We start from the raw sequence: 14359 nt of genomic DNA, 5'->3' as shown, positions 1-14359 counted from the left end.
TATAGTGCAGCGATATACGAAGATGCTGAAAGGCATCATCTCATACTACGCAGGAGGAGGCAATGGTAAACCCCTCTTTTATTCTACAAAGACAACCACAAGGCTCTGTGGTCGCCAAGAGTCGACACCGACTCGACAGCACACTTTACCTTTACAGGAGTGAGGCAGTGAAATACATATGGAGAGAGTGATAAGAGGATCTATTGCTGTTCTCACCAGGGAAGATTTAAAGAGCCCTTTGTCTTGGATAGTGTGGGAATTAGTTCATACTTTGAGCTGCCCCATTCACCCTTGTTAGATTCAGAGCTGGTAAGACTGCAAACATTTAACCCAGGGGTTATCAGACTTGGGTCCCCAGATGTTGCTGGACTACAGCTCCCATCATCCCTATCCACAATGACATCTAGGGACCCAAATTTGAGAACACATGGGTTAATCTCTTTTGGCCAGAGACCCCAGATGCTTCATGTACATGCTTTTGTTTGTATATTGCATCACTCCACTGACTGATTTTAATTTTTAGAACCTGAAAACACTGGTCAATGCATTTTTTGCAAGCACCCTTGTATACTTTCTAAGAGTATTGAGGATGGCTTAATGTAAAGCACTGGGGATGAGGAGATCTAGAGCCAGGGCTCTCGACAGTGAGGCTCCAGTGCTTTACCACCTACATCCTTGGTGCTTGTCCAGAAGACAGTTGCATGCATTGAGGGCACCATCTGGACTGCAGGATCAGCCTGCCTGAACAGTCAGCTGACCCCAAGGGTTAATACGCATCCACCAAACCCTCTCAATACCTAGACTCAGAGCGTGCGAGCAACTTGTCTTGTGTGGGATTCTAAGATTCAGCTGCCAGTCCCCTGAGTGCAGCCTTGGATCTTGACCCCTCCCTGGTTTCGACTACATGCCTGCCTCTAACTATTCATGTCTGCTTTGGAATTCAGTCCCTGCCTAGCTTCTTTGGTTGCACACCTGCTTCTGGCTCTGCTGATCCTCTTTTTCTGCCTTGGAATTTGATCTCTACTTGGTCCTTGTGATTATGCACCTGCTTCTGGCCCTCATGACCCTCTTTTTCCGCCGTGGTACTCAGTCCATGCCTGTTTGGACTTCTGTTCCTCAGACAAGAGCTCACAAGGTGTGGATGAGGGCAGGGCAGGGCGCAGCACCACGGATAGCTCCATGGAGCAAGTTGCTCCAACTGCAGTCAGGAGTAGAATGAGCTCTTAAGTATCTCTGAGCTCAAACTACCTCTCCTGGCTTCCACCTCCCTTCTTGAATAGTGGATACTTTAAAGGAGCAACCTTCTGGCCTGGAATCTGGCATTCCTTCTCCTCCCTATCTGATCCTGCTAGCCAGTTGCCAGTGCTGATGTGTAGGTATCAGAGAGTTCAGTGTAGGAGGGGGTGGCTCCTCAGTGAGCTGAGGTTCCAAAGATGGCATTTCAGGGGGCTCAAGCTACAAGGGTGCTGTTTCAGGAGACTCCAGTTCTGGGGTTCTATCTGTGAAGGGGTCTGAGAGGAGAAACGTTAAAGTCCTGACACAGCAGAGTACGCTCTGATGATAAAGAGATTTAGCTAAAGAGATTATCTGGAGACAGTAGGTTGAGTCCAAAAACAAATAAAGACTTATTAAGAAACTAAAACATCATATTCTAAGAGAGAGAGATTGAACAACATAGCCAAACAGTCACTAGCCTTCAACCGCTGAACAATTCTAACTGACTCTTAACTGACCAAGAGAGGCATATATTAACAGAACTCTTCATGCCTCTAGTCTGGATCAAAGAGGTTACTGCAGTGCTAAGAGCAATAATGCTTTAGAATTCTCACTTCTCATACTTTCTAGCTCTGGTCTGGTGCCAGGGCCCAGGGCTGGGTCCAGGGCTGGTCCCACCTCCTCAGGGTCTTAGAGTCACCAATCAGGGTGGGGTTCATGATACCATGAACCTACTTCTTTTCTGCCTGAAGTCTGACAGCCTGCTCCTCCTAGAACTGCCTGAAGTCTGACTCATGCTAAGGACTGGCAACATTATGGTGTCTGTCTGGAAAGCTATCATGGCGCCCACCCCCTAGGAGTTAAAGGCAATGATGAGCATGATGTAATTTACTTTCAGTTTCTGAAAGAAGCTTCAGTTTCACCTGATGCAAAAGTGTTAGAGTGGGCCAATTTGATGCCACTCTTATGGTGTGTGAAGAAAGGGACCTTAAAAGCTCCATTTTTTTAAGTTATGCTTTAGTTACTTGCATTATTGACTGATGATTCCTACCACGCAGTAGTGTACATGATACATCAAAGGGAGAATATCCAGTGGAGTAGTATGGTTGGCAACACAAATGCCTCCATTTAAGGGTTTGTTTTCCCTGCAATTGAAAAAACATTGTGATTAGAGTGAACATTTATTCATCCCTAGAAATGCAGATGCCTCTATTGATCTAAAGTCTGAAGCCATGATCATGCAATGGTCACAATAAGCCTCTGGAAAATAAGCACCTACTTATTTTTGCCCTACTGATACAATTCATTAAATTCTACCAGGCTTTTGGCATTTTTTTGTTTTAAACCCATTTTTCCCTTGCAACTTTGTGTGGTGCTGTAAATATCTTTCTGGGGTTTTTTATTATGTGAGTTCTTGGGTTTTCCAAAAAAAAAAAAATCATTGTTATTTGATCTTCCATGATGGTTTTGGTAAGCATACGCTGGTTTGTACACCTTGTGAAGAAAAGCAATCTAAGTTTTATAAATACATTCATACACATGGCAAGTGGCTGGCCTGTTGCCAGACAGCCTGATTTCGGCGTAGCCCAGAGCACACCCCGCTATCTATATTACTTTGGGTGGCTATACTGCCCAAGACTGCAGGCTCATGGTCCCTAAGGTGAACTTTTCACCTGCCTGGGTTTGACAAGACCCATAGCTGGTTGCTTGGGGCAACATGTCCTAAGGTCAGCAAAGCGTAAGCAAAGCGTGGGGCAACATGTCCTAAGGTCAGAATAGCAACGATTGAATAGGACACCCCCACCCCTCTCTTTTAGAGAGAAGTAGCCAGCAAGCAGACCCCATTTCAAAAGGAGAATCAATCAAGGAAGGAAACCTTGTGAGGCACACAGATAAGTGGTGCATTTTCTAACCCATCTTTGAATTAACAGCTGGCAAGGACTCAGGGAAATGAGCACATCAAAACTAGAAATGTGTAATCTATGCACCTGCAAGGCATCCTGTTCTTCAGAGAGTCAGTCCAGCAACCCTATCCAACACATTTACATAACTTTACCTGCCTTTGTTGGGCAAGCTTTGTTCCAAGTGATTAGACTCCAGTAGCAATTAATTCCTTTGTCTTGCAAGACACTCCTTGCCCTACAGGGAAGGAGAAGCCCCCAGATTCACTCAGGCCAGGATTTTGAGTATGTCTGCCCTTAGCAAGCACACGGCCTCAGAGCCCTCAACCCAGCATCTCAAAATCACTATGCTACAGACTCCCACAGAAGTAGGAACCCTTTGCTCCTTGCTTCTTTCTTTCTTTCTTTCTTTCTTTCTTTCTTTCTTTCTTTCTTTCTTTCTTTCTTTCTTTCTTTCTTTCCCCCGCTTGTCTACTGGTGAAAAAGCCAACCAATGTGCAATGAATGCACCAACTTAACCCAGGAAGGATAGGTAAATTACCCTCTGGCCTTTCTAAGCCTCCTCTCCCATTCTCTTTTCAGCTTCACCATTTTCAAGCACTATCCACGGCAGGATAGTAAGCTTTAAGCCAGGCTCTGGTCTAAGCACCTTAGCCAAGCCGAACGATCTCTAATTAGGACTTCAAGCTCAATTATTGCTAGCCATCCTCTTGCCTAGTATATCAGCTAAGATTTATTGCTTTGCCTAACTGAACTTTTGCATTCTGTACCCCCATATACCCTTAATAAAACATGTGAACGGTATTTCTATCTCACCTTTTCCAAAACACCAGACTTGTTCAAATTGTTACTGGAAACAAACTGCTCCCTCTAGTCAAGCTAATTTCCCCACGCTAAGTCAAAAGTACAGTTGGAGCACCTAGCCAGCACTCTGGGACAGTTCTGGTAAGAGGCCTGTCCATAATTTGGCAAATTAGAAGATGTCAGCCCCTAACAGGCTGCCTACCACAGTGGAATCTGAATGATACCTTGATGTAAAAGTCATTCATTTTATTTATTTATTTATTTTATTTGCATTTATCATTTTTTCTGCTATAATCAGTGCTCATGCTACAGCTGTTTCTGAAGACCAATTCTGTATCATGAAACTGTCCATGCTCTCCCTTTGGTCCCAGGGATTTGGCAATTCCAGTTAAAGCAAAGCATTAATCCCCTAGAATTCAGCACTGTAGTTCTGCTACCGTACAGCAGTGGGCTGGGGCCATAGCTTATTGGTAGAGCATCATCTGCTTTGCATGCAGGAAGTCCCAGATTCAATCCCTGGCATCAACAGATAAGGCTTGGAGAGACTTCTGCCTGAAACTTTGGAAAGTCACTGCCAGTCACAGCTTTGGCCCTCCAGCTTGTTTTTGGACTACAGCTCCCCAAATCCCCAGCCACAGTGGCCACTAGTCAGGGTTTAGGGGAACTGTAGGCCAGCATTTGCAGAAGGACCAAAGTTGTGCACCCAGGATGTCAGAATCCCAGTCTATGGACAGTAGAGCCTGCAGAGCTCTACTGTCTGGCCCCTAAGCAGCAACCAGGACACCAATCATCAGCCAGGAAAAAACGTCACCACCACCACCGCCAAGCTGTGACTGACAAACCCATCTGCTGTCATTCTCCAGTGCCCCTCTGTCTTTCCCCCAGCCCCACCACACGCTGAAGCAGCAGCCTTCCCAGCAACTCCTCATTTGCCGTGCTGGCTGGAACCTTCTCCTCACTCCTACTAGCTGCACTCAGAAGTGGAAGGGCTTGCTTACTCTTTCCCATCATCACTGTCATGCTTCTCTCCCCTCCGTCCTCCTGGCTCTTGTGCACGTAGCTTAAGCACAGCACAGAAATATTTGCTGCTTGCTAGATCTCTGGAGGAGTAAGCCATGGGGCTAACTCTTGCCCTAGTGGAATCTTTGGTTTGTGGTTCCCCTCCGCCCCTTGTCCTTTGCTTAGGACAAGCCTCATATCCAGGCTTCAACCTTGCCAAACACCCTCAAAGGAATATTTGGTGTGAGGGAGTTTGGTGTCATCCCCCGCCCGACTTGCCCTTTGCATATATTGCCCAGTACCACTACTTAAAATCTGGGACTCACTTTTGCCATGGGCAAACTGATGGAGAAGCCTGAACCTTGCAGGAGGGTGGAAGTTTGGTTTGTGGTTGTGTTCCCCCCCACCCGGCCCTTTCCATATGTTGCCCTGTAACCAGTGGCCAAGCGAGCTCGAAGGCAGCCTGGGTGCAAACTCTAATAAAGCACCCTGCTGCCCCCAGCAACAGTGTGGCAGAGGCATGCCCACACTTCAGCCGACTCCAGCCCCCACCTGCTCTCCAGCCAGGTGAGCAGCTGGGTTTGAGGAGAAGCAGCAGCAGCCGCGCCATATGGAATGCCGGGCAGCGTGTGAAGGTGGTGCTGCCCACTTTGCCGCCTGCTGTCTCCCCACAACGGCGAGGCACGGCTGCGCTCCAGCCCCAGCAGGGGATGAGAAGCGGCAGCAGGCAGTGCGCTGTGCTGGGGATGAGCAGCACCCCCACCATGTCTGGCTGTGGGATTGGGGAGGAGAGTGAGGCCAGGCGGCTCTGGAAACCTGGGCAACTCAGGTTCTCCCCATCCGTTCGACTGAAGCTCTGCCCCTGCCTGCATCAGTACTGAAAATCTGGGACCCGCTCTTTTATTTTATTGGAGTTATTTTTGTCTTAATCTCTGCTATTTTGTGGATGAAAAATCTTTTTATTAATAGTATTTTACTATTAACTTGTATTGTCATGTTGGTTTATTGAAGTTATTTTCCTTTAACTTTCTATTTTATGGGTGACATAAATCTATTATTTTATTATTAATTTTTATTATTTATTTATCGTATTTCCATACAGCCTGATATAGAAATCTCCAGGTGGTGTACAAATTAAAACATAAAATATAAAACAGTTAAAATTCATAAAGCAGATAAAATCTCAATAATTAAAAACACATTTTTATTTAAAAATTTGTATATTATTTATTTGAATTATTATTGTTGTTATTTATACCCTGGGTATTTAAGAAAATGTCTTCTTTGCTATAAACCACACTGCCCATTGAGATCAGCTGGAGAGGTTCGTCTGCAGTTGCCACCGGCTCGTCTGGTGGCTACTTGGGGATGGGCCTTCTCCATTGCTGCCCCGAGGCTTTGGAACACACTTCCTGCTGAAATAAAAGCCTCCCCATCTCTTACAACTATTAAAAAGTCAGTCAAGACACATTTGTTCACCCAGGCTTTTAATTAGATACTGTTTTAATTGTTTGATTTTTAATAGCTTTAACCCCTTAAATTTTAAATTCTTGTTATGCTTTAACCTTTTTATTTGTTATTTTCATTGTTTTGGTGTAAACTGCCCAAAGACTTGCATTTTGGGTGGTATACAAATATGTTGTTTAAATAAATAAATATTTAGATTTCAATTAAAAGCCTGGGGAAACAGGTATGTCTTCAGGGTCCTCCTAAAAGCAAACAGAGAAGGAGATGCTCTTATTTCAACTGGGAGCACATTCCAAAGCCCTGGAACAGCCACAGAGAAGGCCCAGTCCTGAGTCGCCACCGAATGAGTCAGCGGCAGCCGTAACCGGATCTCTCCAGATAATCAGATAGAACCCGGATCTCCAGACAGGGTTCGCGACAGAGAAAGAGCTTTCTTAAGTAACCTGGACCTAAGCCATTAAGGGCTTCATAGCTAATAACCAGCACTTTGTATTTTGTTCAGAAACATATCGGCAGCCAGTGCAATTCTTTCAAAATCGGTGTTATATCATCCCTTCAGTAAACCCAGAGACCAATCTGGCCTGCCGCATTCTGTACCATTTGCAGTTTCCTAACTACGTACAAAGGCAGCCCCATGTACAGTGCATCACAGTTATGTTATTTTATTGAAGTTATTTCTGTTTTAATTTGTTGTTCTATTATTTGGCATAATTCTTTTAATATTACTATGTTATGAATTTAATATAAATAGATTAATATAAATATGTTAAATAAATTAGTAAATAAATGTGGTCATTTCTGGTTGGTACCCTATGTGTAGCTCCCTGGAGGTGGGCTGCAATCAAATCTGGCCCATCACCAAATTGAGTTGACATCCCAGTGTAGGCACTTCTGAGACATTTGGATCAGTAGTATAAAACAGGTTCCTATGTTCCTATATTAACAAACAAGCCACTCACTGGTTGTGGTATTGAACAACATAATTCATCACTTTCATACCCATACGGACGGAAAACTGCTGGAGCCAGCGGCCCAACCGGAACTTAATTCTGAGGATTGAAGAAACGAAAGCGTTAATTTTGAAACTTTTCTTTTACAGAACAATGAAATAGAAGCTGCCGATAGAACCTTCCTAAGGACGTAGACAATAATTATGTCTGATGGAGGAAACTGGATTAGCTTTGTATCTTTATCTCTCTAAATATTTCACATCATGACATGCAAGCTGAGCATTCAGAAGTGTTATAACAAGGAGAGGTGGCCATCCTGAGGCTCTCCAGCAGCGTTCCCTCTAACAGGGGTTCCCAGATGTTGTTGACTACAACTCCCAGAATCCCCAGCTGCAGTGGCTTTTGCTTGGGCATTATGGGAGTTGTATTCAACAACATCTCAGAATCCCTGTTAGAGGGAACACTGGTTGCTAGGCTATAACACCCATAATCCCTAGCCACAATAAATTGTGACTGGAGTTGATGGGAACTGTAGTCCAAGAGTAGGTGGCGAACCTCAGGCTGACCACCCCTGTAATAGAGTTCTTTAGCTTCCAGGCCAGCCCTCCACTTCTTAGAAAGAGATCCAGAATTGTTTATTTTCAGTGTAACACAACTGCAGCCCAGAACCATTAACTGCCGTGACTGCAATAGCCATCTTGCAGGAACTTGTTTGCAGCTTGCTTCCAGGCTCTACAAGGAGGCAGATGGCCTCTTCTTCAAAGATTAACTCTCCGTTCATCAAAAAGCAGCACTGCATAGTCCTTACAACAATGGGCTCACAACCACCCCACATAGTGATTTCAGTAGGTGCCACTGGGCAAGTCCTGCCTACTTCCATACACCACCTCTCACTTCTTTTCATATGAGAACTACATCGTTCGTTAGGAGGTTGGGAGTGGAAAGGCATGTCTCTCCTCATTCTCATAAAACAGTACAAGTCTGGTGACATGTCAGAAGACTGTTACAGGTTGGTGAGTATGCATGGGTTGAGTCCAGAGGAGACTCCATCAGAGGAGGATCCCACCTTAGCCTGGATCCCCCTGGGCCCAATAACCACCCCTCAAATCCTTTAGGGTTGGTGAAGCCAGAGTTGTGCCCCCTCAGAAGAGAGTTCTGGAGTACAGTGGTGCCAGTGCTCATCAGCACAAATCCAACCCTTCCCCCAGAACCCACTCCATCACCCCCAAATCACTGGGAGTGGAGCTGACACTGTACCAAGATGGAGCTCCAGGCTTTAAGGCTGAGTGCTCAGGGCCTCCTCCCAAAGGACCTTCTTGGAAAGAGCAGGAGACCAACTTCAGAGCTCCTCTGGCATAGAGATCCAGGAAGAGGTGGGGCTAGCTACACAGAGATCTAGGAAGAGGTGGGGCTAGCTACATAACCCTCAGGCAGCACCAGCCTTTTGCTGGTCCAACAGCTGTTTTTTAAAGCTCATTTCTCCAGCCAGCCTTACTTGTCCTGGGTTCAGACAATGGGGTGGGATAATGCATATTATATGCTCAGAACCTGAAGTCTGTCTTTGCAATGCATCTGTGACAGTAGTGGCAGAAAGGTTGAAAACCACTGATTCAGTGCACCAACACATGTGCAGTGTACCAGAGTTATTTTCGGAGTGTTGCCCTATCAGGAGCTTCCTTAAATGCATCTTATGCCTTATAGGAAGGTTATAACACCTGGGGCATTATAACACCTGGAAAACCAGCAAATGGCCTAGCCCATGCTGGTTTGGGAATACAGAGGAAGGGGGAAATGTTGAGGAGCTCAACACCCACAATTTGAGGCTCTCAATTGATGCCCTTTCTCTATTGCCAGTGCAGGCCCTGGGATCCTCAAGATCAATAGCAATAGCACTTAGCAATAGCACTTACATTTATATACCGCTCTATAGCCAGAGCTCTCTAAGTGGTTTACAATGATTTAGCATATTGCCCCCAACATTCTGGGTACTCATTTTACCGACCTCGGAAGGATGGAAGGCTGAGTCAACCTTGAGCCCCTGGTCAGGATTGAACTTGTAACCTTCTGGTTACAGGGCGGCAGTTTTACCACTGCGCCACCAGGGGCTCCTGGTGATCAACAAAACACTCTGTCTCTCGAGATGCAGCTTTTAATTGCGCTGTGAGGAGTTTCCCTCCACAACCAACCAGGCCCTACTGCAGTCAAGCCAACTGCTGCGCACACTACTCACTTCTTGTTTCACAAATAAAATGATCACACTCTTCAAGCTTATTCTGGAATGGTCCTGTTGATTTTACTTTGGTCAATATGGTACAGATTTTTAAAACGGCTGGTAAGACTGAAGCAAAACCATTATGATCATCATTACAAATGCCAGCGTATAAAAGGGCTCTAATAGCTTCATTTTGCTTTTGTTCAAATCTTTGGTATCTTTCGCTGTTCAAGTATCTTAGGTTTCTCAGAAGTGAACAAATTTCTTTACCATCTGCACATGACATAATCTTCTAAAACACACCACCTAATAGCCACCTAATGGCACAGTGGGGAAATGCTTGACTAACAAGTAGAAGATTGCCGGTTTGAATCCCTGCTGGTACTATATTGGGCAGCAGCGATATAGGAAGATGCTGAAAGCCTAGGCATCATCATGTACTGTGTGGGAGGAGACTATGGTAAACCCCTCCTGTATTCTACCAAAAGAAAACCACAGGGCTCTGTGGGTGCCAGGAGTCGAAATCAACTTGACGGCACACTTTACCTTTACCTTTAACAGTTAAATAAATGTTCTTACCTGCTCTTAGGCAGCTGGGCAATTGCTATGGTTCCCACAGCCAGGACAATTACAACAGCTGCAAATAAGACCACACTGTAAAATACAAGAAAAAGTATAACTTATAACTACTGAAACAAAGATTAAACCATAATTTTACACATCAAAAATTGCCTTGGAGAGAACATTTGTTTAGGAAAATGGGAAACATTAATACAGGTACCTTTTTTTCTGAAAAAGAATGGAAAACAATATTTTTAAGAGAGTTCCCAGGAGCTATTTGTATAAATATGAAGGGAAACTTTCATAAAATATGTTTTGAGAGTATATGACACCCCTCCCACCCACCCACCCCCAAAAATAAGCAAATGGGCACCTACAAGTAATGTGCACTGTTGGACATGTGGAGCAAAGCAGCAGATTTAATACACATGTGATGTGTATCCAGCGATCCAGACGTGTTGGTTTACAGGAGGGGTTCCCAACCTGTGGTACGCCAGATGCTGATGGACTACAACTCCCATCATCCTCAGCTACAATAAAGTGTGGCTGGGAATGATGTGAGTTGTAGTTCAGCAACATCTGGAGTACCATAAGTTGAGAACACCTGGTTTATGGCACCACCACCCAAATGAGAATAATGGGATTTGAGACAAAAATGAATCCTAATATAAGGTTGGAACTGCTCATAACAATTCCAGGAAAGCATAGGATGTTAGTCTCAAATTTAACACTAAACTTAATTTAGTTTAGTGATCCCATAAAACTGAAGAGAATAAAGGCCAGTGGTGGCTTTGGATTACGCCTCATCCACTTAAAGAGCACCATCCAATCTGAACGCATTGGGAGAATGACAATCTAGACTACAGACAGCTAGTGAATGTACCAGATTAAGAATTTTCTAGACTTTAGGGATTTCCCCATAGGCCAAAATGTGTCTCTTTTTATTGGTTTAGTTGTAAAAAATATTTTTATTCTATGAATAAGATGATATAATTATCACCAATAGCCTCTGCCAATAGGTTTCCAGACAAAATACAAAGTGCTAGCAAAGTGCTATAAAGCCCTAAACGGCTTAGGCCCTGGGTATCCAAGAGAACGTCTTCTTCACTACGAGCCCCACCGCCCATTGAGGTCATCTGAGGAGGTCCGTCTCCAGTTACCGCCAACTCATTTGGTGGCTATACAGAGACGTTGGGTGGCTATACAGATACGGGCCTTCTCGGTCGCTGCCCCGAGATTGTGGAATGTGCTCCCTGCTGAGATACGATCCTCCCCATCTCTGGCAATTTTTTAAAAACACCTGAAAACCCATCTTTTTGTCCAAACTTTCTCAGCTTTTAAAAATTGTCTGTTTTAATTTTATGGTTGATTTTAAACTGTTGATTTGTTTTAACTTTTATATGTGTTTTAATTGTTTTATATTAACCGCCCAGAGATGAAGGTTTGGGCAGTATATAAGTTTGTTAAATAAATAAATAAATAAATTTAAATTGTTGTAATGTTCTAACCTTTTTATTTGTTGTTTTTATAGTTTTATTGTAAACCACCCAAAGACTTGCATTGGGTGGTATATAAATGTGTTAAATAAATAAATAAATTTAATAAATAATAATAATAATAATAATAATAATAATAATAATAATAATAATAAAATTTGCAAGGAGGTGATATTGAACAATGGCTAACAACTGGGAAACTCATCTCATAATGAAAGACCCAGCAAAAGGTGCAGTTCCAAGTAATTATAGACCGATAACCTGCCTGCCAATCATGTTCAGATTATTAACTGGAATAATAGCAGATGAAGTAATGCAACACTTATTAACTAATAAGCAGCTTCCAGTAGAACAGAAAGGAAATTGCCCAAACACCAGAGGCACAAAAGACCAGCTGCTGATTGACAAAATGATTTTAGAAAATTGCAAGAGAAGAAAAACAAATCTGTGTATTGACTGTATTATTATTATTATTTCTATTTCTATACCGCCCTTCCAAAAATGGCTCAGGGTGGTTTACATAGAGAAATAATGTATGTATTATTACTGTATGTATTATATTATTATTAGATGTATCCCTGTCCCCAGAGGGCTCACAATCTAAAAGGAAACATGAGATATACACCAGCAACAGTCACTGGGGGTACTGTGCTGGGGGTGGATAGGGCCAGTTACTCTCCCCCTGCTAAATAAAGAGAATCCCCACGTTAAAAGGTGCCTCTTTGCCAAGTTAGCAGGGGTCTATAAGAAGGCCTTCGACTCACTGCCTCATACATGGATACTAAAATGTTTAGAAACAACTGGCGTCAGCAAAAACATTCAGATATTTATTTTAAAAAGCAATGAGCATGTGGAGTACACAGTTAACAATCAATGGCAGGACACTTGGACAGGTTAGCATTAGAAGAGGTATTTTCCAAGGGGACTCACTATCCCCTTGTTTGTAATTGCCAGGACTCCACTTCCACGAATACTAAACAAAACAGGCCTTGGATACCAAACATCTAAAACATCAAGTAAAATCAAACATCTGCCCGCCATGGATGATTTGAAGTTATATGGAAAGTCCCAATCAGAAATCAAATCACTGTTAAACACTGTCTGTATATTCAGTAGCAAAATAGCAATGGAGTTTAGACTAGACAAGTGTGCTGCATTAATAATGAACAGAGGAAAAATAACAAAAACAGAAGGAATAGAACTGCCCAGTGGAAGCAACATCAAGAACGTGGAAGAGAAAGAACATTACAAATTCTTGGGCATTCTCCAGGCTGATAACATTGCATACACTGAAGTTAAAAGAAAAATTGGAAGTGAATATATCAGGAGAGTTAGAAAAATCCTAAAGTCCAAACTCAATGGCGGGAACACCATATAAGCCATATACACCTGGGCTATACCTATTATCAGATACAGTGCAGGAATGATAGACTGGACCCAGGTAGAGCTAGACACACTAGATCATAAGACCAGGAAAATAATGACCATCAATCATGCTCTGTACTGCCACAGTAGACAGATAGGCTATACCTCCCTCGCAGCTCAGGCGGAAGAGGAATGCTGCAAGTTCATCAAACAGTAGAGGAGGAGAAAAGAGGCCTTGAAGAATAATAAAGGACAGTGAAGAATACACTTAAAATGGTCAATAATGCAAAACTATTCAACACCAATGAAACAAAGCAGACCTACAAGAAAGAACAAGTCAAGAAACGAGCAGAAAAATGGAAAAATAAGCCACTGCATGGTCAATATTTGCACAATATAAGTGGAAAAATCAAATATCACCAAGACCTGGCAATGGCTTAAGAATGGCAACTTGAAGAAAGAAACAGAGGGTCTAATACTTGCTGCACAAGAAGAAGCACTAAGAACAAATGCAATAAGAGCAAAAGTCGAAAAATCAACAACTAACCGCAAGTGCCGCCTTTGTAAAGAAGCAGATGAAACAGCGGACCACCTAATCAGCTGTTGTAAAAAGATCGCACAGACTGACTACAAACAAAGGCATGACAAGGTAGCAGGGATGATACACTGGAACATCTGCAAAAAATATAAGCTACCTGTTGCCAAAAATTGGTGGGACCATAAAAATGAAAAAGTAGTAGAAAATGAAGATGCAAAAATATTATGGGGCTTCCAACTACAAACAGGCAAACATCTGCCACACAATACACCAGATATAACTGTAGTTGAGAAGAAAGAAAAACAAGTCAAAATAATCGACATAGCAATACCAGGGGATAGCAGGATAGAAGAAAAAGAAATAGAAAAAATTCACAAAATACAAAGATCTACAAACTGAAATTAAAAGGCCATGGCAGAAGAAGACCAAAATAATCCCAGTGGTAATTGGCGCCCTAGGCACAATTCCAAAACACCTTGAAGAGCACCTCAACACCATAGGGGCCACAGAAATCACCATCAGCCAATTACAAAAAGCAGCTTTACTGGGAACAGCCTATATTCTGTGACGATATCTATTACAACAGCAACAACATTTACAATAAAATTCAGCCATCTCAGGTCCTTGGGAAGGAATCAATGTCTGGATAAAACAAACCAGTCAATAACACCTGTCTGACTGTGTAAATAAATAAATAATATACCAGCATGTTCTGGGAAGTCCATGAAAAAGGAGATTTTAATGAATAGTAATTCAGCACATCCCAGAATTGTAAAAGAGCAGATAATTAAGAATGTAATACAAAGGGCAATTGACATGTCATCTAGTGAACACATTGTGACAATTAGGGG

General features: G+C 43.0%; 1 protein-coding gene across 1 annotated transcript in view; it reads right to left on the bottom strand.

Moving 5' to 3' along the window:
* The window catches only part of LOC128327475 (glycerol-3-phosphate acyltransferase 3-like), a 43120-nt gene that overhangs the window by 18506 nt on the left and 10255 nt on the right, over positions 1-14359 (bottom strand). Inside the window, exons 4-6 of the mRNA XM_053256271.1 lie at positions 10128-10202; positions 7346-7435; positions 2267-2360 (exon numbers count right to left, since the gene is read on the bottom strand). Coding sequence (XP_053112246.1) covers positions 2267-2360; positions 7346-7435; positions 10128-10202 — 259 coding nt within the window. The remainder of the gene's footprint in view (positions 1-2266; positions 2361-7345; positions 7436-10127; positions 10203-14359) is intronic.

This window comes from Hemicordylus capensis, chromosome 5 (assembly GCF_027244095.1).
Source record: "Hemicordylus capensis ecotype Gifberg chromosome 5, rHemCap1.1.pri, whole genome shotgun sequence".
Lineage (NCBI taxonomy): Eukaryota > Metazoa > Chordata > Lepidosauria > Squamata > Cordylidae > Hemicordylus > Hemicordylus capensis.
This window is presented reverse-complemented; position numbering and strand designations above follow the sequence as displayed.